Here is a 24,436-nt window from a genome sequence, read left to right as displayed (position 1 = left end):
AGCTGCATTGCTGAATCCGCCAATTCCCACTTGCCTGGATCTACGCTCTCGCGACTGAGAAAATCAGCCTGGACATTCGACGCTCACGATATGAGACGCCACTAACTGAACCAAGTACTGTTCCGCCCAGAGAAACAGCTCTTGAGCTTCCAGGGCCACCCCGACAATTGATGTAAGCTGTCATCGCATTGTCAGACAGAATCCTGACCGAGCGACCTTGAACCAGAGGGAGGAAGGCAAGTAGTGCCAGTTGCACTGCCCTGGTCCCCAACCGATTGATAGACCATGAGGCTTCTTCTCAAGACCAAGTGCCCTGGGCTGACTGCCGTTTGTAGACCGCCCCCCGCCCCCAACCAGAGAGACTGGCATCTGTAATAAGAACCACCCAATCCGGAATCTCCAGATCAATGCCATGCTGTAGACTGAATGACTCCAGCAAGACCGGTTGATGAAAGGCCTCTGACAGTGGATTCCACCTCTCCAATAGAGCCCTTTGAAGCAGCCGCATATGTGCGAAGGCCCCCGGCACTAGCTCCAGCATGGAGTCCATCGACCCCAGAACCTGCAAAAAAAAAAAAAAAAATCCCAGGCTCGGGGTACCTTCAATGCCAACAAGCACCAAACTTGTGACTGTAACTTGGTCATTCTCTCCTCCGTGAGAAACACCTTGCCCTGCCTCGTGTCGAAACAAGCCCGAAGGTAGCCGAGCATCTGAGATGGTTCTAGGTGATTCTTTGCCCAATTGACCACCCAGCCGAGAGACTCTAACAGACGAATAACTTTTTGCACTGTGGTGCGGCTCCTAACAACTTCTCCCAAATCAGCCAATCATCAAGATAAGGGTGCAGCAGCACTCCCTCGCGCAGAAGAGCCGCTGCCACCACCACAACCTTGGTGAACGTGCGGAGAACTGTGGCTAGCCCCAAAGGGGAGAGCCTGGAACTGGAAATGCTGACCCAGCACTGCAAATGTCAGCAAGCACGGGTGATCCTGACAAATGGGGATATGAAGATATGCTGTCAGATCCAGGGAAGCCAGAAAATCTCGGTTGCGCACCGCAGCAAACACTGACCGTAAAATCTCCATGCAAAACTGTATGACCTTCAATGCCGCATTTACTCGCTTGGGGTCCAGAATGGGGCGAAATGTGCCTTCTTTTTTGGCACCACGAAACAAATGAAGTATCGACCCATGCCCCATTTGTCCGGAGGAACCAGGATTACTGCCCCTAAGTCACACAACCTGTGCAAAGTCTCCCGAACTGCGCGATGCTTTTCCAAAAGCCCACAGGGGAAGACTAGGAACAGGTTGCGAACAAGAAGCGCAAACTAACGTGTAACCATTTCTTATTACAGTGAGGACCCACTGATCCTGCGTAACCTTGGTCCACTCCCCGTAAAACCACACTAGGCGATCCCTATACAGGGAACGGCGGAGTGAACCGGCCTCGCCTCATTGGGAGGCCTTGGTCCCTGCAACTCCCCCGGGAGCCCTGAAAGTCCTCCGGCCGCCCTGAAAGGACAGACCTCAAGCCGGGCCTCGAGGTGGAAACGGTTTCTGCAATGCTGTGGTACCTCTAGATGGACGAGATCTTCTGCTGTCCCTAAAACACGCCCGGGACTGAAAAGCCTGCCTATTCAGAGGCTTGACCTCCGGTAACTCGTGAACCTTCATCTCACCCAACTGTTTCAAATCCTCCCCAAACAACAGGTGCCCCCTTGAAGGGTAACAAACCTAACTGGGACTTAGTAGACGCATCCACAGACCAATTATGGAGCCACAGCAAATGCCTGGCTACTACAGTGGAACCCATAATCCAAGATAACGAACACCCCAAATTATAGAGCATCCGATACATACGCGACGGTCGCCTCCATGCGATCTGCATTAGAAGCCTTGGAACCTGGTTGCATTTGCCCGTCTGAAAATGCTGAACCCAGCGCACACAAGCTCTCTACATAAAATTGGAGCAAATGGCAGCCCCCTCAAAAATCCTCTTGAGATGAAGCTCCAACTTCCAATCCTGAACATCCTTAAGGGCCGTGGCACCCACAACTGGCAGAGTGGTCTTTTTAGTCACCGTGGAAACCGCCGAGTCTACCTTCGGAAGTGCAAAAAGGTCCAATGTTTGCACAGGTAAGGGATAGAGTTTCGACATCGCTCTTCCTACCTTAAACCAGAGTCTGGGGAATTCCATTCACACTCCACCAATTGCTTCATGGACCTGTAATAGGGAAAGGCAGTCGGAGGAGCCCTAAGGCCATCGAGGAAAGGATCCACCCCTATGACCGGATCCTCCTGAGGGGCTTTCAACTCCAGCTTCTCGAGAACCTGAGGGAGCAGGGGCACCAACTCCTCCCTCCAGAACAACCGGAGAATTTTGGGCTCATCCCTTGCCGGAACTGGAGGGGCTCCCATGTCATCCCCCGGATCCATGTCAAGTGGCCCCTGATCATCGCTGAGTGCTCCTAACACTGCCACCGTATCCCTTGGGGGGGGGGGGGGGGTCTGAGACATATGATTCCTCAGCAGCCCCCCCCCCCCCCGGGCGCAACAAATGCTGAATCCCAGAGGGACTCATGTCTCGCGACCGACTGGGCCCTGCCACAGATCCCGACATGCCAGAGCTAATTATGGAAATCCCATACCCTCCTGCTGAGCCAGAGTACAAAATCAGGGGAAAACAGGCGAGAAGCAACAGGCAAGGAAGAGGCCTGATCCTCCACAGGCCCTGAAGTTAGCTCATCTTGCCTACTAGACCCCATTGAATACCCTGCGCCCCTCTAGGGGACCCGGGTGAACCGGGAAGAGCCGCAGAGGGAGATCCCCCTCGGAGCATGGCTGCGAGCGCGAAACAGAATTCAAAATGTCCGCTGCTCCCGCCTCGAGGAAGCCGGCAGGCCCGATGCGATCTTTGGTAACAATACTGGGCCCAACCACGGCTGCCGCGCGCCGCTCAATTTTCAAACGTTTAGCAATCATCAGGAGGAGGGGGGGGGCCCTTCCCCCGAAACACCCTCAAAGAGCATAGGCCGGCATGGCCGAGACTCACCGGGGCCACACCGCAAGCTCAGCAAGCCAAGCTGCGAACCATCCCCCTCCGAGGCAGGAGGAAAAAACCCTCCTCACTGCAGAGAAAAGGAGAAAAAAAATAAAACCAGCAAAGCACGGAGGAAACGGGGGAGGGGTTGAGCCCCACCGCCCCACCACTCAGCTGCTCCTTATAGCTTGTAGTGCTGGGGGGGGGGGGGGGTTTGTTTCTTTTTTTTTTTAATTTTACCAAACTGAAATAAAATATAGCATGGGCACTCTTTTTCTAAGGCTGAAGGGAGCTGTCCAACTCCGTTCAGCCACAAGCAAACCAGGAGAGGGGAAAAAAAAAACCCTGAAGAAAAAGGAGCCGAAAGCTGCCTGAGCGGCCTCGTGGAGGGGAGGGATCTGGATCACCAGATTTACACCACACGGATCAACAAGGATCGAGCATACAAAAAAGGTCACCGAGCTCCAGCTCGTCCAGCTCAACCAAACAGGGAAAGGGTCCCCTCAGGATCCAAACCCCTGGGAGGCTCTCCCAAAAAAGAAAAGTAACCGAAGACTGCAGGTTTATGCACCAGAGAAATCCTGAGGAACTGCAGGAGGCACCAGGGCTTATCAAGCAGTGTCAGCGAGGCTCTCTCTCTGTCTCCATCTGCTGGCAGGGATGAATAAACCCAGGAGTCTGGACTGATCCCAGTATGTACGGGGAACTAGACCTTTAAAGTCCTGGGATACAAGCTGATGATCCTGGGCTTCTGGATTAGAGATTCCTGGCTCTGACCTAGGCTTATCCTTTGTACTCTATCTACTACCCTCTTACTGCATGTAAATAGACTTTGGTTGAAAAGGGCTCTCGTGTGATCAAGACAATTGCCAAACATCTATTTTTATTCTATTCACACGAGGTATCCTTTTTTCTTCCCTGGAAACATTCATTTCAGGATAGTAAAGTTCTTATCATCACCCTATTCATTTGGAAAAAAAAACCAAGCCTTCTACAGGAGAACATTTCTGCTAGTCAAGATGCTCCCAATGAGTTCCCAGGTTAAGGCTGATTTGTATCCGGAGTGAGACTGCTCTCTTCTCTTTGTGGAGTTGCTTGCCTGATACACATCTTCTCCCTACCCCCTTATTTTGGGCTTCATGGCATTTCACAGAAATTTATTTTTTCATCCTTTGTGCACGTTATGTTGATTTCCCAACACGAACTGGCGATGCCTTAATTTATATTTCAGTGTATATGATATCTCGCAAAACAAAATTAAAATGTATCCTTACAATTAATTCTAAGAGGGTTTCAGTAATCAGGAAAGTATTAAGGGGAACCCTGGTGCAATATTTCTTTCAGGGAAATATTAACAGGGCAATTTTGAGTAGCCTGCATAACTGCAAAGCACCCAGGTATTTTGCACTTAAATTTTCAAAAACCGGGAAGCCATGCAGGTGGTTAGTGCCAGACCTGTGACACTAGCACACTGTGTGCACCTCCCTGTCAAAGTCACTACTAAAATGATGTCTATTGTTCAACTGAATTCTGTACGTTGCTTACCTCTTCTTCATCTATACGGAAGTAGAAGAGAAAGTTCACCACCAGCTTCATGAGGCGTTTCTTCAGAACTGCACAAAAAAAAAAAAAAAATGGAAAATGTTTGTTAAACGAGGATTATACGGGAAGGGGTGGGCGCCACAAAATGATATCCTGTAACCCGGTTCCATTATCTAAACATCGTTTTGTTAGTACCCCTGCTGTAAAGTCCAGCAAACTCTGCTTATGAGATAAGAAGCAATACAGAGAGAATATGAAGGCAAAATGAGAACATAAAACCCATCCCGTTTCCCCAATTAAATTTCTGGTACAGTGCCACACCCCACAGTGATTTCTGGCTCTTCACTTCTTTGCAGCCTGGGATCCTCTGTGCTTATTCCAGCATTTCTTAAATGCTGTTCTAGTTTTTTGCCTCCACCACATATACCCTGGAAGGCCATTCCCCGCTGATATTACTCCTATCCCCGGATGCCTCTTGTTCTAGAGCTATCTTTCCTCTAAAAAAAAAAAAGAAAAAAAGGTTTGCTGTGTTTATTAAGGGGTCAGCAACTCTGTTCCACGAGTGCTGCAAGCCGATGGTTTTTCAGGATATTCACAATGAATATGTATGAGATGCAATAAGGCAATGCATGCAAATGAATCTTATGAATATTTAGTGTGGATATCCTGAAAACCCGACTGGCTTGTGGCACTTGAGAACCAGAGTTGCCTACCCCGATTTATATCTTTGAGGTATTTGAATATATCCATCACCCAGTCTCTCCTCTCCTGTATCATATACATACATCTAAGGGCTTTTAGTGCAGACTAAATATGATTTTAGTAGCTATTTTCTGGACCATCTCCACTATGTCTAATTATGCTCACAAGTCATTATGCTAATTATGCTCACAAGTCATCATAAGGTCGGCTCCTTGCCTCCCTCCCATATTCCATTGTATATAGTAATTTATCTTCGTTCTCCGTCTCTTTTTTCCTTCTCCCAGTTAAGGCATCCCTGTTATAATGTAACTTTATGCTCCTTTAAATTGTCACGTGTTGATTGGTTGGTTATAGTTATGCTTAGTTCGATGTAAACCAAGTTGATTTGATTTGTATCAAGAAAGTCGGTATATAAAAGCCTTAAATAATAAATAAATAAAATAAAATGTCTATATCCAAACAGCACCTGCTACAAGAATATTTATTTACAATATCAATTTTCATTCCTTTCATTCCTGCAGGGCATGAAGCAGGGCCCTCCTCCTCTTCACTCCTGATCCTATCAGGAGACGCTCCGACTAGCAGCCAATCGGGGGACAGCCTCAATTGGGCTTTAAATCCAGCTCGGCGTCGCGCAACAAAGGGGCCCGCCCCTTCGTGCAGCCCTGGAAGGCAGGCTATACTCCTCATTACAGCCGCACTTCAGCCCATTCCTTCAATCTCACTGCAGTGCCCTCAGGCAGCTACAAATCTTCACCTCCGCTCCACTTACCCCTGCAAGCAAACTTTGGCGGCGTTTCACCCCTCTACTACCATACCCACACGGGGCCAACCCTTAATCAGCCAAGGCAACACCATTACCACAATACAACAGTTCTTCAACGGTCTCTCATCAGCAGCCCCGGAAGACATACTCCCTTCCTATTCTCATCCAATTCTCTAACATCCTCCGCCTGCTAGCTCCATACTCCCTCATTCTGGTCTACCACTCTTGCCAGATCGACCACCCAGAATGCATCCAGTTTTTACAATCCCGATTCTCCAACACTGCCTACCATCGATAGGAAAATCAACCAGGCAAGCACAACACCGCAACATAAAATCCCTCACTCCAATTCTGATTACACCGATCACCCAACTTCTAGGCCTCACTATTTTCGCTATCATTATTCAACGCGCAACGCCCAATAAAATACATCAACGTAAAATACATCAACGTAAAAGAACCTAAACAAACAAACTCTTGGCACAATGAAAAGATAAAAGAACTCAAAAGAACCTTAAGAAAAAAGAAAAAGAATGGAGAAAAAATAAAACAGATAACCTAAGTACAGAAAATACCTAGCATTCTATAAACAAACAATTCTCAATGCAAAGAAACAGTTCTACGACATGAAAATAGAAAAATACACTAACAACCCAAGGACACTATTTTCAATAGTAAGAGATCTCACTAATGACAAATCTAACCCTCCGCAAAACCTACCAGTAAATAGTTGCAATGAGATAGCCACCTTTTTCAACGACAAAATAAAAAACTTAACAAAAATTCCTGCTACAACAAAACAAGAAATCAAAATGAAAAAAAAAAAGATGTAGAACAATGGACAACATTCGAGACGGTTTCTGAAATGGAAATCGAATCGATGTTAAAAAAACTAAACCCAGCCCCGCACACATTCGACACAATACCAACCACTGAAATAAAGAAAATAGCCAACACAGTTTCACCAACATTAACAAAGATAGTGAACCTATCACTAGAGGAAGGAATCATGCCAGAAAGTTTAAAAGGGGCAATTGTAAAGCCAATTCTAAAGAAGAAAAACAGCGACCCACTTAACCTGAGCAATTACAGACCAGTATCAAACCTACCCCTAATCGCAAAACTAATTGAAAAAACGATACAAAAACAACTAGCGGAACACTTAGATAATAATAACAACATCTTGTATCCATCACAGCATGGCTTTAGAAAACACTATAGCACAGAGACACTTCTGCTAGCACTAACAGACAACATCATGAGAGAATTCGACAACGGCAAACATTATATCTTAGTGATGCTGGACCTCTCAGCAGCATTTGATACTGTAAATCACGAAATCCTTTTAAATAGACTAAAAGAAATAGGGTTAAGTAACACAACTATCAAATGGTTTAGATCTTATCTAACCAACAGATATTTCCAAGTTCAAATCAAAGACGTTATGTCAGAGAAAATACACCCTCAAACAGGGGTCCCACAGGGGTCAGCTCTATCTGCTACCCTTTTTAACATATACCTATTACCATTGTGCCACCTACTAGCCGGTCTAGGCATAACACACTATATATACGCTGACGATATTCAGCTAATACTACCTATAGATGAAACTCTGGAAAAAACACTAAACTTAGCCAATATGTACCTCGATATCATAAAACAACTACTAAACCAAATGGAGCTAGTAATTAACATTGAAAAAACAGAGTTCCTACACTTAGAACGCAAAAAGAATGAAATCATTCAAAATCAACCAAAACATAGAACTAGCAGAAAAAGTACGGAACCTAGGCATTATAATAAACTCAGAACTAAGCCTAAAACAACATATATCCTTAAAGGTGAGAGAAGGATATGCCAAACTCATGGTTCTCAGAAGACTCAAACCACTACTAACAACTAAAAACTTTCGTACAGTGCTACAAGCACTGATCTTTGCGAGCACCGACTACTGTAATGCCTTACTACTAGGTCTACCATACACATCACTCAGACCACTACAAATTCTACAAAACACCGCAGCAAGAATTTTGACCGGAAAAAGTAAAAAAGACCACATCACAGAAACCCTAGCCGAGTTACACTGGCTACCAATCGAACAAAGAATTCAATACAAAACACTCTGCACCATACATAAACTAATACACAACGAAAATGCAGATTGGCTTAACACTGCCCTCCGCGTTCACGTACCAAACAGAAATCTAAGATCAGCTAACAAAGCACTCCTTACAGTTCCATCAATAAAAACAGCAAGACTCACCCAAGTAAGAGAGAGAGCTTTGTCTCTGGCAGGACCCATACTGTGGAACACCATGCCTTTAGAGTTAAGGTTACAAAGTGACAATAAATCCTTTCGAAAACACTTAAAAACCTGGCTATTTAAGCAAGCAAATCAAAAAGAGTGGGAGAGTAGTGAAACCGGCAAAATGCGAGGTAGGAACAAATGAAAAATCAAACACACACCGCCACAATCAATACGTGTGTAGCTGTATTTTATTCTATATTACTTTATTTTATCACCCATCTCTATAAGATAAAGTGACACTTATAAGTTAGTATTACCTTAATTCCGAAAAAATAAACACACTCCAAACAGTATTGTATCACATTCCAATTATGTTATTTAAAAAAAAACTATGTACCGAAACGATATGGCACTTGTGTAAATTAATGTCTCAGCATACCTATATTTATGTGCCTACTGTAAACCGTTGTGATAGAAGCTACTTAACGACGGTATAGAAAAGACTTAAATAAATAAATAAATCTCTAACCAAGAAATCACTGATTCTCACCGATTATCTCACCGACGCTAAGCCCGATATATGCGCAATAACGGAAACATGGCTTAAAGACTCAGACACAGCCATAATAAACCAACTACCGACGCTGACCTATGACATCTTCTCACTCCCCAGACAGAGAAAAAGGGGAGGGGGAATTCTTTTAACAACTAAAAAAAACTTAAGATTCCCTCAACACCCAGTCAACTCAGACTCCAAACTAGAAATCGGCTTTTTCACTTCAGACCATCTTCAAATTCTACTTGTCTACGCCCCCCCGGGCCTCCTGGAAACAGATGCATCTCCTATGGTACAAATGGTAAATGGTAAAAATGGTAAATGGTAAATGGTAAAAATGGTAAAAATACATGGCTTCTTATATGACCCTAAAACTCTGTTCTCATATGTAGCTGCCCTTACCACACCTATGCCCCTCACCATCCCAGAAGAAGAAGCCCAGAACAAATCTACAGAGTTGGCTATCTTTTTTGATAACAAAATCAAAAACCTTCTTGCCCCCCTGGCTTCAACTAACATGGCTCCAAACCCTTCGCAACCATTAAGCCTCGCAACTAATAACCCTCCACCAAATATCCACAGACCGTCACTAGAAATTCTTGAACAGACATCCTCCCTGGAAATTGAATCAATAATCAAGAAAATGAAACCTTCCACTCATCCTCTGGACCAAATACCGACCAAACTACTTCTCACCATCCCTAACACCATTGCTAAACCGCTGGCAGACATCATAAATTGCTCCCTCAATCAAGGATCGGTCCCGGACTCCTTAAAAATTGCTTCACTTAAACCCTTACTTAAAAAACCCAACCTGGACCCAGCCGACCCTGCAAACTTCCGCCCCTTTGCAAACCTACCTTTTATAGCCAAGCTAATGGAAAAGCTTGTCAACATCCGACTCACAGACTACCTTGACTCCCACAATATTCTCTACCCCTCTCAATTCGGATTCAGGAAACGCCTAAACACAGAATCCCTCCTTCTTTCTCTAACGGACAACATCCTGATGGGCCTTGACAAGGGACAATCTTACCTGCTAGCCCTTCTCGACATCTCTGCCGCGTTCGACACGGTAAACCACAATATCCTCATTAACCGCTTAATGGAAATAGGCATATCCGGCTCTGCACTGCTCTGGTTCACATCCTTTCTGAACAACAGACACTACAAAGTCAAAATAAATGACAAAGAATCTCACTCCATTCCATCAAACCAAGGTGTACCTCAAGGTTCGTCTCTTTCCCCTACCCTGTTCAATATATATCTACTCCCTTTATGCCAGCTACTCAATAGTCTCAATCTCACCCACTTTATATACGCGGACGATGTACAAATCATAATCCCCATTTCAGACCCCATCTCTACTCTAAATTTCTGGAACAACTGCTTACACGCCATCAACCTTCTGCTCTCGAGTCTCAATTTGGTCCTAAATACTTCCAAAACGGAACTACTGGTTATCTCCCCTTGTGACAACAACCCCCTCGCAAATAATGCTAGCATCCCATTAGCAAACCAGGTCAGAGATCTTGGGGCCACCCTTGACTCTAGAATGAATTTCAAAAAATTCATTAACGCCACAACCAAAGAATGCTTCTTCAAGCTACAGGTCCTGAAGCAACTTAGACCGCTCTTACACTTCAAGGATTTCCGTTCGGTGCTTCAAGCCATACTGTTTTCAAAGATCGACTATTGTAATGCTCTATTACTTGGTCTGCCTGCTTCGTCCACCAAACCTCTTCAGATGCTGCAAAACGCAGCGGCTAGGATCCTTACAAACACTCGTCGCAAGGACCATATCACACCAATACTAAAAATTCTACACTGGCTGCCCATCCAATATAGAATACTTTTCAAGGCTCTCACCATCATCCACAAATCAGTCTACCAGCAATCCACTCTCCAACTCACCTTCCCACTTGAATTACATACTTCCGCAAGACCGATCAGAACTGCCTACAAAGGTTCGCTCAAGGCCCCCCCCCAACAAATCATCGGTCCACAACACTATTCACAAGCGAGCTCTTTCAACAGCAGGTCCACTACATTGGAATTCACTTCCACAAGACTTACGCCAAGAACAATGCCATTCAACTTTCAGAAAGAAATTGAAAACCTGGCTTTTCGCAGAAGCCTACCGCTGAAGGATCTCCTCAACCATCACTGACTCTCACTCCCCCACCCCTCCCCTATCCCTTCCCCCCACCCAACCTCACCCTTTCCTTCTCCCTCTGGACATACCAGGCTAATAACTGCCTAGGACAAACCTATGTTTTGTATCTTACAGTTTTTGTTGATTTATATATTTATCTCTCTCTAATTGTTTCTTAGTTTAAACTCTGCACTGTCTTCCATTGCCCAGGTTCTATGCTCCCTGTTTAATGTAACTTTACTTTCTACCTTGATGTTAATTGGTTTCCCCTCAGTTACATTGTAAACCGGTAAGATAAGACCTAGTCTTGAGCATCGGTATAGGAAAAGAAATTAAATAAATAAATAAATAAATGGTGGAAATAGTCTCCACTCTCCTCAACTTGGACGCCCCAGCCATTATCCTAGGTGATTTTAACCTGCATGTAGACAATCCCACTCTTACTACCAGCTGTGAAGCCTCTCTCACAGCCCTCTCAGCAATGGGATTCAAACAGATAGTGAACAAACCGACACACAAAGCCGGTCACACTCTGGACCTTATCTTTGTCAACAAAGACATCAATCCTGCATCGCTCCTCAATTGCAAGAAAGTACCTTGGTCAGACCACACTTATTTCGACCTCATTCTCACTGAAAGAATCCAGCACCCCCCCACGTTCCTTCACCCACATTTCTTTACAGAAAATCTTGCTCCTCAGAAGACCTTAAGAACCTCCTGACCGCTCAACTTCCTCTTATAGACCTCACCGACCCGAACACGGCTCTCCGCTCCTGGAACAAAATTACAGAAGATATAACCAACAAGCTCTGCCCACTATCTACAAAAAGAGCACACTCAAATGCTTCCAAAAGACAACCTTGGTTCACCAATGAACTTAGAAGGCTAAAACAATGCTTAAGGCAGAAAGAGAGCAAATGGTGCAAAGCCCCATGCGCCAGCACACTTTCCGCCTATAAACCTACACTACACCAATACAAGTCCTCTACTCTAAAATCAAAAAGGGACTTTTACGCATCCAAGATCCATAACCTGGTCTTCGATGCCAAAGCACTCTTTGCTTATGTATCTAACCTTACTCAAATGAACCCCCCCCGGAAGTTCCCAGCAACCTAGCACAAGCTAAAGTGGAAGAACTAGCTCTATTTTTCCAAAACAAAATTGTTAGCCTTATAACAGAGCTGCCCTCCAATACCTCCTCACACTCTACTTCAATTAATCCCTACATCAAAAGCACCCGTCTTGAAGCTTTCGATCCCATCTCCTCACTGAGATACAAGTAGCATTAAGGAGAATGAAACCTTCCTCTCATCCTGCGGATCACATCCCCACTAAACTCCTCTTGACAATTCCAGACTCCATCTCCAAAATACTGGCGGACATCATTAATTGCTCTCTTTCCCAAGGATTCTACCCAGATGACCTCAAATTGGCTTCTCTCAAACCACTCCTAAAAAAACCCAATCTGGATCCTAAAGACCCAAATAACTTCCGCCCGATCGCCAACCTGCCCTTCATAGCAAAGGTTATGGAAAAATTAGTGAACACTCAGCTATCAGACTACATAGAAGATAACAATCTCCTGTTGCCATCCCAACACGGGTTCCGCAAAGCCTTTAGCACAGAATCACTCATTTCCCTGACAGACTACCTCATCATGGGCCTCGACAAAGGCCAATCATTCTTACTGATTCTACTGGACCTCTCGGCAGCATTTGACACTGTCAATCACTCCATCCTCATAAACCAGTTGGCTGCCATAGGAATTACTGGCGCCGCACTTAATTGGTTCAAAGCTTTTCTCAATAGAGGCTACAAGGTTAAAATCCAAAACAAAGAATCATCACGATACGACTCAACCGTAGGAGTCCCACAGGGTTCCTCTCTGTCCCCTACGCTCTTTAACATCTATCTTTTACCGCTATGCCAGCTCCTCTCCAGCCTCAATCTAAAACATTTTCTATATGCGGATGATATTCAGATATTGATCCCTGTTAAAGACACATACTCGAAAACACTAGATCACTGGGAAAACTGCCACCAAGAAATCGAACACCTCCTCACTAGTCTAAACTTAGTATTAAATTCCACCAAAACCGAATTCCTGCTCATCTCTCCTGAGAACAGTAACATCACTTCTACTCACCCTGGCAACCCACAATCCACGCAACTGAGAGACCTGGGAGTGTTAATTGACAATCGGATGAACTTGAAAGCTTCTATCAACAAAACTACCAAAGACTGTTTTCACAAACTCCAAGTCTTGAAAAGGATAAGACCTCTCTCTTTCACTCGCAGGACTTTAGAACAATCCTTCAGGCAATAGTTTTCTCAAAGATAGACTATTGCAATTCTATCTTACTAGGTCTCCCTTCCTCATATACCAAACCGCTTCAGATGGTACAAAATGCGGCAGCACGAATATTAACAAACACCAGAAGGAGAGATCACATCTCCCCAATCCTAAAAAGCCTTCATTGGCTGCCAGTACACTTCAGAATCCTCTACAAATCTATCTCCGTTATTTACAAAATCATTCATCAACATACTACTATCGACCTGCAAATACCTCTCCTCTTACACAATTCTTCAAGACCTACCAGATACGCATACAGATGATCACTCCAGGTTCCTCCAACCAAAGCCACTAGACATATTACCTTGAGGGATCAGGCCCTCTCTACAGCCGGTCCCCCATTATGGAATTCCATCCCCCCTGATCTAGGACAGGAACCCTGCCTCCCAACCTTCAGGAAGAGACTTAAGACTTGGCTCTTTAAACAAGCTTTCCCGGACTCCAACTAATGTCCCACAACTTCAAGTTCTATAACACAACCAGCTCAATTTTCTGTTCGTTGTAAATATTTCAAATGCTATTAACCTTTTCTTTTTTCCTTCCTCTCCCAGTTTAAGCATCCCTGTTTTTTGTAACTGCTGTCTTCCGCACTATAGTTCCTGTTTGTATTTTTTTTTTATGCACCACTGTTTTACTGTAAACCAGCATGATGTGATTTTATCATGAATGCCGGTATATAAAAACCTTAAATAAATAAAATAAATTATGCTAGGGTTTGCCAAAACCACCAGTATAAAAGTCCCCTTGTCCCTCTTCTTCAAACATGTTCCAGAGCTCTGCTAAGGTTTTTCAGGAATTTTACTGGAAATTGTCACATGAGATGGATTCTCAGAAGCTGAAATTACCAGACAGATGTACTGTGCATTGTGCTAAAAAGGCTATAAAACCTTGGACAGATTGCTTCCCTCAAAATTTCCAGCAGTTTGCCAGAGGCTTCTCATGGCAATTCCAACCTCCTGCACACCCTGCAAGCTTGCTGGAGTCCCCTCTGGCATTTTGTTGACCTCTCTTTTCATATTCCCTCCAACTCATGAAAGCCCACTTAATACTTAAGACTGCTCCACCTCCAGACCAGGTAGGAGGGGCTTTTCCAGAGCTTTTAATGCCTCCTTGTGGCATTAAAAGCAGCCTTTTAATGCCACAAGGAGGCCCTGATATAACACAATGCAAGTGAAAACTGTGTGCTGAATTTCAACACACACATTTTTACTCATGTATTAAAAAGATTAACTCACAATGTAGTAAGCTATGTAGTAAGCTAATGGTATGCTAATGCATCAAGAGTTGAAAAAAAAAAAAAAAAAAAAAAAAAGGACACCAACCTAAAAAAAATGTACACAAAGCCATGTTTTGTGCACACAAACCATAACTGGTTTGCAGAAAACACGATGTTTACATATGCACTTTGTTGTATGCAAAAAAAGATTTCTGAGCATAAAGTTGCGCTGCTAAAAGTTATGCACACAGATTTTGTACCACAAACCAAGGCTTAATTTGTAGAGAGAGGTATGCAGTTCTGGCATTTCTTTTCAGGCTTAACAGACAGAGCAGCAGGGCTGTTCTTCTCCAACCCCTCCCCTCCAAGCAGCCTGCAGGGAAGAGAAGAGAAAGGGGTAGGCTTGGAGCAAACAGATGAAGACACTCTGCTCTCTAATCCAGCCCCTTCCACCAACATCTTCTCCTGTACTGCAGAAAACAGAAGGGGAAAGGGTGAAGCAGCCCATGCAGAGGAAAGAACAGACACAAAAATGGTTTGAAATCACACAAGTTTGAAAGTTGTGAGCAGTAGTGCCATTCATTAAGAACGCTAATTTATTCACTTTTTGTGTCCACTACTGAGGGCTTAATTTCTGGCAGAAAAACATTCTGTCACCTATTTTCTGGTACTTGAAAAAGCAGAACAAAGCCAGAGGTGTATGTCAAGTCTGGCTCCTCTAAGAAAAGAAAACAGAGCTAGCAGTTCCATGGATTATCTATAGCCCCCTCTCAGCCCTTGGAGGAAGCAGAGAATAGCAGAGAGTGCTGGAACTGCTTACCCTGAGACAAACTGATTCTTGTATAATTTCCCAGCACAATTTAAGAGGCTATGAGGGACAACAGCCAAGGTAAAAAAAAAAAAAAAATGCAGGAGTGAACGCCTGTCAGCCTCCTGCTTCTGCCTTATCACGCCAACATTCCAGGTCCTGCCGCCTCTGCTGCTGGTGGTGACCACACTGGTGAAGGTGAAAGGGCTAAGATAGTGGGGAAGGAGAGAGTCTGACTGGATGTGGGAGGGAATAAAAGAATGAGTGAAGTTATGTGTGTGTGTTTGCGGGAGGGGGGGGGGGGTTAATAGTGAATCAGGGGATCAAAGGTGCCCTGGGATGTGAATGAGGGGGATCGGTGGGCCTGTGAGATGTGAGGGAAGGGGCAGTCTGTGAGTGAAGTGATCAGAGGAACTGGAGAAAAGATTGGGTGTGATGGGGGGGGGGGAGAGAAGAGTGTGAGCAAGGAGAGCATGTGGCATTGCTTCCTTCCTTCCAACCTCAAAGAGGCAAAGAGCAGGTTATACTTTTGAATTCCAAGCCCCATTCCAAGGAGACTAAGGACAGCAGAGAGTGTACACCAGTCTGCTCTCCTGCCTCCTCCCCTTCCCCCATTAACGCAGAGGTGAGCTAGCTGATTCTGGCTTGGAGGCCTATATTTTACTGGGCAAGAAGGGAGAGGAGGAGAGTTGCTGGAAGGAATGGGCTCAAAGATCACCCAGGATAGGGAGTTTGGGGCTTTGGGAATAGAGGATCAGAGAGATAACCACCTTCTCTCTTTCAGTTTTCTCCTCCTTCCCCCCCCCCCAGTTGTTCTTTGCCTACCAGTGCTCATACAGCATGTTATGAGTATAAAAAATGTGTTCAGGTATGTGTGTGTGTGTGTGAGAATTTACACCTGGCCCCACTCATCTCCCCCATTCCACTTCCTCTTTGCCTACAAATTAAGCCCTGCCCTCAACTTATTTTTTTTTGTGCACATCATTTTTAGCAGCACAGCTTTTGTGTGAAGAAAAAAAAAAAAAGATTTACGAACAAATTGTGTTTATAGACATAAATACCGCATACCCCTGCAGCACAAACTGCAGGAACGCGCCTCCATCTCTGACCAGTAGTTACATTGCTGCATAAAGAAGTTATATTGAGCCTCAACGCCCCGCTGCACGGAGGATTAACAGCCAGCACCTTGCTCGGCCCGGTCCTGGCACAGAAGAGCTCGTCAGTGCACATGGTTGTACCAAACTCGTTACATCGGGAATAGAGCTCCACACGCAAACGTACGGTCAGGTGTATCTTATCAAATGGGGGCCAGGGCAGGGAGAAAACCGGAAAGAAAGAGCAAGAGCTGTGAGAGAGAGAGAGCGCGAGCCTCACCCACGCTCCTCCTCCTGCTCCTTCCGCCAGCCCGGTACCTTGTACACACAGGTGGCCCTGATTAGTAGCCCTGGCCGAGCTGCCCGTGTCGGGGTCACTCACCGCTCCCTTTCTTGGGGCCCTTCATCCACATCTCGTCCGCCTTCTCGGCCTGCTGCTTGGCCAGGCACAGCAGCTCCTTCTCGTTGTACCTCATGATGGCCGCAGCATGGAGCCCGCGGCCCGGCCCCCTCCTGACAGAGGAACGCAAATTTACTCTTCTTAGCGGGACATTGGCGGCGCCCCCGGCCCGCCTCCTCCTCCTCCTCTCCCTCGCAGCCGAGACATAGAAACGCTCCTCAGCAATGCTCCATTACAAACCGGGGCCCCCACTACTTTGTCTGGCTGCCTGCGCCGTCGCAATAAAGTTACGAGGGGAAAAAAAAGCCGGAAGTGACGCGAAGGTGATGCTCGTTTCCTTCCGCCTTCGGATGGTTTCTGAATCGGGTGGCGAGGGGGTCCTCGTGACGTCACGGCGGCCGCAGCTGTCAGTGGTCGCACTGATAAAGTTAGCTGCGTTGAGGCGCACGCGTGGTGGGGGTGGGGGAGGTTTGTGCTGCGAGAAGGAGCGTTCGAGGTGCTAGGGATCCTGCTTGAGGCCTACTCTCAGGTAATATTAGTTCCCGGCCTGCAATGCACGCACGTATGTTATTAATCTGATTTCTTAGGTTTGGCATCTGGGAGGGTGAGTGAAGACGTTCACAATCTCAGGTTCTCCGATCTTGAGGGGGGGTGTGTGTATCTGTGCGCCCCTTTCAGTGTCGGATTAGTAGTATAGCCGCTGGTAAAGAGAGATCTCATCTTCAGACAGCAAGATGACTCGGGTTGGCACGCTGCTGCTCTCCCATTTCTGCCGGACAAATAATGTGCTTCAAATGCAGCAGGGGAGATAGAGGTAAGACCAGGGGAAGCACTTTCCTGGGCAGTTGATGAAATTATTCGAGATTCTTAAGAGTAGGTTTCTCTGCGTTCAGACAGGTGGATCCAGAACCAGCGGGTTATGCACCTCTACCAGCGGATGGAGATGGAGCAAAGCTGACGTCACGGTGTATATACACCTGCGCTGACATCATCCTGCCAGCATTCTTCGTCTCCAACAGATGGTGGATGTGCATCTCCTTTCTGGGGATTGCTTAAAGTTTTAAAAAGAGAAAAGAAGAAGGACATTTATTAGCCTGCTCTCCTGTGGTCCTTATGGTCCCTCCCTCAGTGGAGAATTCCTGATATGGTATCTTTGGATCCCCTCAGATGAGTGCCTTGGTCCAATATCTGGTTTTCAAGGTATCTGTTATGGCTGAGAAATTTGTCAACTGCTGCAACCTCCAAGTCTAACCTTATGAAGTTGCCCTTGTTTGGTAGCAAGCTGGAGAAAATGGCCAATAAGTGGGGGGAGGCCCAGGTTCCTCGGTTGCCAGAGGATAAGAAACAGACTCTGTGCTCCTTCAGCATGAGAAATCATATTAGGGGGTCCAAATGTTTTCGACCCTACAGAGGCGTGGCCTTTCAGAGGGCTTGACCTTGAGTAGGTCTCGCAGCTTTCGTCCCAGCAGTTCAGATGGGGTGCAGACTTGAGTAGTAGAGCCCCCCCTGAGCCTCCCAATGAAGGTGTGCCGACCCACCCCCGGGAACAGGAGATAGGGGGTTGCCTCTCTCTCTTTTATTAGAGGTGGGTCGAAATCATGTCTGATCAATGGATTCTGGAGGTGATACGAAATGGCTATGCGCTGGAGTTTCGGAGTGTTCCTCGAGACGTGTTCATGGTGTCTTCCTGTAACTTTCTGCAGAACAGACAGACAGTGGAGTGTACGTTGTCAAGACTCCTCAGTCTGAGGGCTGTGGTTCCAGTGCCCATGTCTCAAGAAAATATGGGCTGATATTCCATTTATTTCGTTGTGGCCAAGAAGGAAGGCTCTTTTCATCCTATCCTAGATCTCAAGGGGGGTCAACCATCATTTGCGTGTGACTCATTTTCGCATGGAAACCTTGTGTTCAATAATTTATTTATTTTATTTATTTAGCAACTTTTCTATACCGGTGTTAGTGTGTACATCACATCAGTTTACATCATAACAAAAGGTTAGAAAATACAATTAACAGGGGAATAACGAGTTTCTTACGTCTCTGGATTTGTCCGAGGTGTACCTGCATATTCCCATCCAGCTAGAGCATCAACGATTTCTGCATTTTGCAGTTTTGGGGCATCATTATCAGTTTCGAGCACTGCCTTTTGGTTTGGCCACTGATGATAGTGGCGGTGTAATTAAGAAAGGATGGGATTTTGGTACACCCTTTCTTGGACAACTGCTGATTCGGGCCAAGAGTTTGGACGAGAGCTTCCGGGTTTTGCACAAGGTTCTCTCCTTGTTGCAGGAGCTAGTTTGGGTGGGACCCTGGCCAAGAGCAATCTTCAGCCATCACAGTCGCTAGAGTATCTCTGTGTTCAGTTCGACAGGAAATAAGGCAGGGTGTTCCTGCCAGAGGGCCGTATTCAGAAGCTGATGGCGCAGGTGATTCTATTGACAAACACAATATGCCCAACAGTATGGTCCTATCTATAGGTGCTCGGATTGATGGCGGCGATCCTGGAGGTGGTGCTGTGGGCGAGGGCGCATATGTGTCCTCTTCAGTGCACTCTGCTGTCTCATTGGAGCCCACAGTTCAGGACTATTGGATTCGGCTTCACCTACAGATGGAGGTCTGCACACACCTGCAGTGGTGATTAAAAGCGATTGTCTAAGAAAGGGGGTTTCCCTAAGATCACTAGACTGGCTAGTACTCACAACAAATGCGAGCCTCCAGGCTTGGGGAGCTCACTGTCAGGAACTGACAGCGTAAGGGCACTGGAATGCAGAAGAGTCTCTCTGGAACATCAATCAGCTGGAAACCCATGCAGTCCAGTTGGCATACTTGCGGTTTGTCGACCAATTGCAGGGTTGTGCGGTCCAGATAATGTCGGACAATGCAATGACAGTGGCTTACAACAATCGGCAGGGAGGAAACGAGCCTGCAAGTGTCGCGGTAAATAGCCCAACTAATGGAATGGGCGGAAGTGCATCTTCAGCAGATCTCAGCCTCGCAGTTTGCAGGAAAAGACAGTGTAAGAGCTGACTTTCTCAGCAGACAGATTCTGTAACCAAGAGAATGGGAATTGTTAAACAAGGCGTTTCAGCTAATAGTGGATCACCAAGGCCTTCCGTTTCTGGATCTGCTGGTGACTTCTTGCAGTGCCTCAGCTGTCAATATTCTCTGTTTCCAGCAGATAGTAAGAGAGCATCCTGTGCTCTTGCTGAGGCCTATGTTGGGAAATAAAGAGAGAATTTGTATCTGGAATGCGCATCTCCTGAGATGAAAGTCCAGCACTCCCTCCCTCAGTTGAGTATTGCCCTAAACCAGGGGGCTTCCAGATAATAGAAATCAGCCCCTCTGATCTGCTTCTGTATCCTGCCTCCTTCTTCTCTATTTGTGCCTTCTCTGTAGTTCCTCTTTATAATTATATATATATCAGGAGGTTTTCCCTCCAACCAACTCAGTTCCCCAACGACCAGGTGAAGACCACGTTCATCCTCTCCCTGCTGGATGGGAAGGCTCTGGTCTGGGCCTCCCTATTGTGGGAATGTGGGGACAACATCCTAGGAGATCTGCCCCGCTTCGTCCAGATGTTCCGGCAAGTCTTCTATGAACCTGGACATCAATCTACTGCCGCCTCAGAACTGCTCCATCTCCACCAGGGCTCTCGTACTCTGGCCGAGTACGCTGTGGAGTTTCGCACCCTAGCATCTGAATTAGGCTGGTGGGATGACAGGAGTATCTCCTAGAGGGTCTGGCTTCCAGAGTAAAGGATGAGCTGGCAGCTCGAGAATTACCTGAGGAGCTGCAGATGCTCGTCGACCTGGCAGGCCAAATAGATCGGCGTCTTCAGCGCTTGAAGGAGCTGATACCAGATGTCGAGTGGTTCCCTTGGCTCCCTCATTCTCTCATCCGTTGACATCTCCAGTCACCGCCGAGACCCCGCCGGGCCGCAGCAAAGAGCCTATGCAGATAGGCCAAAGCCATTTAACTCCTGAAGAGAAACAACGGCAGAGGACTCTCGGACTCTGTTTGTATTGTGGCAATAAGGGTCATCCATTAGCCCAGTGCCCAGAACGGCCGGGAAACTCTCGGGCCTAGATGTCTCGGGGGAGCTGACCTTAGGCTGCATCACCCCACTTCTCAATGTATAGTCCCGGTGACCCTCCAGTTCTCCGGGGGATCCTTCACAAATCTGGCCTTTATTGACTCCGGGGCCGGAGGAAATTTCATCTTGGTAGAGCTAGTCAAGCAATTGCAACTCCCAGTGGTTCCCTGCGCACCACCGCTCCTGATCTCCTCTATCCAGGGGATCCGCTGCCCGGATAAGTGTCCTTGTGCACTGCTCCGGTGATTCTTCGTACTAGAGTACTCCACATCAAGCCCGCCGGTCCCTCTTTTTCAGCTGGTTTCACTTTATCCTTTGCTATCGACCAGCCATAAAGAACGTCAGGGCAGACGCCTTATCCAGACTTCACGATCCTGGAAATACGCTGGACCAACCCCGTTTTCTGGATTCTGCTCAGGTTCTCTTGGCAGCCACCCACACAATACCCCAGGGGAAGACAGTAGTCCCACTCCGCCTGTGACCCAAGGTCCTAGCCTGGGGTCACTATTCCCTCATGGCCAGACACCCTGGAAGAACCCGTATCATGGAATGTGGGTCCCACTACTACTGGTGGCCTTGCATGACTCAAGATGTACAAGCCTACGTCAGTTCTTGTCCCACCTGTGCGCAACAAAAACCTTTACCAGGTCACCCTTGGTGCCTTCTACAACCTTTCCCAGCACTGTGCGAACCATGGACACATATTTCCACTCAGGGTAATCATGTGATCTGGGTAATAGTGGACAGATTCTCTAAAATGGCACATTTCGTTCCTCTCCCTAAATTACCTTTGGCTTTGGAACTGGCACGTCTGTTCACGCAACTTGTCTTCCGCCTCCATGGCCTGCCTCGACACATCACCTCTGACTATGGGCCTCAGTTCACAGCAAAATACTGGCGCTCCTTATGCAAGAAATTCAGAATCCAACTAGACTTTACCACGGCGTTCCACCCCCAAGGGAATGGCCAGGCGCAACGGGTTAATTGAGGTTTAAAGACCTTCCTCCGTTCTTTTATATTTATAGGGAGCCGCCAGGATGACTGGGCTTTGTTATTACCTTGGGCAGAGTTCTTCCACAATACTCATGTACACTTCGCTACTGGTGCATCTCCCTTCCAGGTGGTCTTCGGCAAGCAACTCAGACCTCCTTTACCCATGCCCCTGGCTGTGTCCACCCCGGCAGCACAACTTACAGCCCAGCAGCTCCACGAGTTATGGGAGTCCACCAACGCCAACCTCCAAAAGGCCGCCAAGACTGCTAAGCAAGCATCGGACAAGCATTACCGCCTGGCTCCATCCTTTAACCCAGGAGATCGGGTGTGGCTCAGCACCCGCCACATTTATGAGTTGAGTTAAAATTTTTAAATGATGTTCTTGTTTTAACCCGGCAGCCAGTGCAGTGAAGCTGGAATAGGTATAATATGATCAGCCGGGAGGAGCCAGTAAGGAATATGCCAAATTTTGAATAACCTGCAAGGTTGAAGATGGGAGTTATAGATAAATAGCGTTAAACTAGTCAAGTCTAGATATGGCTTACCTAGGGAAGAGTTTCTCTTCTATTTACAAATTTGTCACTTTTGGAAGAGGAGAAACATTGATTCACAGCTTTCATTGTGGAGATCTTTTTGGGAAGGCATTTGTGGTAAAGCGGATAAAGTCAGAGGTGCGATATCCAAACTATATACAGGTTTGAATGAAGCCTTAGTGGTGATTCCCGCTCTCATAAAAGCATGGGAGAGAAACTTAGGGGAGGAGCTTTTCGAGGATGAATGGGCTTTATTTATTCTAAAGACGAGCAAATTGTCTGAAAACAGCTATAAATTATAATGTAGGTGGTCTGTGACACCTGAAAAATTGCATAGGATGTATCCGAGAATGGCTTATTCTTGTTAGAGAGGATGCTCAAAAGTGGGGACTTTCTTCCACATTTGGTGGGAATGTGTGGTGATTAAACATTTCTGGAAGGCAGTAGATATTACAAAGGAATAGATAAACTTAGATCCGAAGAACGTCTTGTTAAATATTCTTCGAGAGAAGCTCAACAGTAATACCCAAGCTTTAGTTCAACAGATCTATATAGCGGCCCGGTGTGAGGTAGCGTTGACTTAGAAACTTCCGACTGCCCCTGGGATAGAGGCAGTAAGTGCTTCATTTGGACAACGTAGCATGTGTAAACTAATAGCAATTAAAAGCCTCAGATTGCACAGGTTTGGGGCGGTATACTTTTTCTGGCGCTATAATCCAGATAATAGTTATTACAAGTGAGCAGTCTCATAGAAAAATCTCAGACCTACTTGAGCTCTTCATGATCCCAATTGCAATGTATGTCATCTAGGGTAATACAAAACTAGATAGTAATACTGCGCTTAATGGACAAGGTAGCAGGAGTTGCCCCATCCTTCAGGGTAATTTTGTGACTCCATATTTAATTTCTTTAACTTTGTGTATATTTTCATAATTTGACATGACTTGTTACTTTCGGGCTGAATGTACTAAAATGAGGGGAGTAAGTGACCTTCTGGATGGGATATATTGGGAGAGGGAGTTTGGTGGGAGGGGGGGGAGGGATACTTGCTTGCTGTGGGTATCAAATTGTATGATTTCTATATTTATCAGGATTTCCAATTTTATGTATTCGTGTTTCCGCCCTACATGATCAGGATGTTGATGGGTGGCCTGGTCTATTTTGAGTTGTTGAGTTGGATACGATAACATTTCTAATTATAAAAAAAAAAATAGTGAAGCCTGGTCAGGACCAAAGATTGTAAAATGATTTGAAAATCATTGAACTCAAGAAATGGTTTCAATTTCCAAAGCATATGCGCTTTAAAAAATGAATTCTGAATGGATTTCATCTGGTATTTAAAGGAGAGTTCTTGATCAAAAATAACTCCAAGGTTCCTCCCAGTAGGAGTGGCACCGCCCTCAAATGATAGACTTTTGGGCAAGGGTAGTGCTGTAGCTCTGCCAATCCTGATCATCTGTTTTGCTAATATTAAGGGCAAACCTATTACTGGTTAACCAGGCTAAAATAGGAGAAAATCAGAGGGAAAAAAAGTGTTGTCTTTTTCCTACTGATTTTCTCCCATTTTGTTTGTTATAATAAATACTGAGAAATTCCCATGAAAAATGGCATTTAAAAACTGAAAATGAAGGTCCCAAATTATCCCATATCGTACCGTATCACCCACACCCCAAAATAACAGGAATGGACAATAGAGCATAATGCAGAGGCCAAATCATGGACATATCGCAAATATTTGGTGATTTGGAAAAATAAAACCAGGAACAGGTAACCCAAAGCCAAAAGCAGTAACAACATCATTAGAGAAACCACAACAAGCAGTCGGTCCGCACAAAGGGCTATGCTCCGTCATGGTGCTCTTTCATGCGTGCAGTGCCTATGATAGCTGTGCATTAAAATGATGTCAGGGGGCTCGGCTAAGCAGTCTTACGGGG

At 45.9% G+C, this 24,436-nt stretch overlaps 2 protein-coding genes across 3 annotated transcripts in view; one reads left to right on the top strand and one right to left on the bottom strand.

Moving 5' to 3' along the window:
• Positions 1–17,188, bottom strand: part of PLEKHJ1 (pleckstrin homology domain containing J1) — a 48,951-nt gene extending 31,763 nt beyond the window's left edge. Inside the window, exons 1-2 of one of the 2 annotated variants that reach the window (XM_029610980.1) lie at positions 16,866–17,188; positions 4,586–4,653 (exon numbers count right to left, since the gene is read on the bottom strand). In XM_029610980.1, coding sequence (XP_029466840.1) covers positions 4,586–4,653; positions 16,866–16,959 — 162 coding nt within the window. In that variant the 5' untranslated portion in view covers positions 16,960–17,188. Of the gene's footprint in view, positions 1–4,585; positions 4,654–16,457; positions 16,586–16,865 lie in introns of those variants that run through there. The other variant, XM_029610981.1, reaches the window with a different exon arrangement.
• Positions 17,189–17,220: 32 nt separating this feature from the next.
• SF3A2 (splicing factor 3a subunit 2) overlaps positions 17,221–24,436 on the top strand; it is a 50,241-nt gene continuing 43,025 nt past the window's right edge. Inside the window, exon 1 of the mRNA XM_029610979.1 lies at positions 17,221–17,412. The gene's annotated coding sequence lies outside the window, so the exon portion shown is untranslated. The remainder of the gene's footprint in view (positions 17,413–24,436) is intronic.

Source organism: Rhinatrema bivittatum, chromosome 8, assembly GCF_901001135.1.
Source record: "Rhinatrema bivittatum chromosome 8, aRhiBiv1.1, whole genome shotgun sequence".
Taxonomy (NCBI): Eukaryota; Metazoa; Chordata; class Amphibia; order Gymnophiona; family Rhinatrematidae; genus Rhinatrema; species Rhinatrema bivittatum.
Note: the sequence above shows the minus strand (reverse complement) of the source record. Positions and strands in the feature narration are given on the sequence as shown.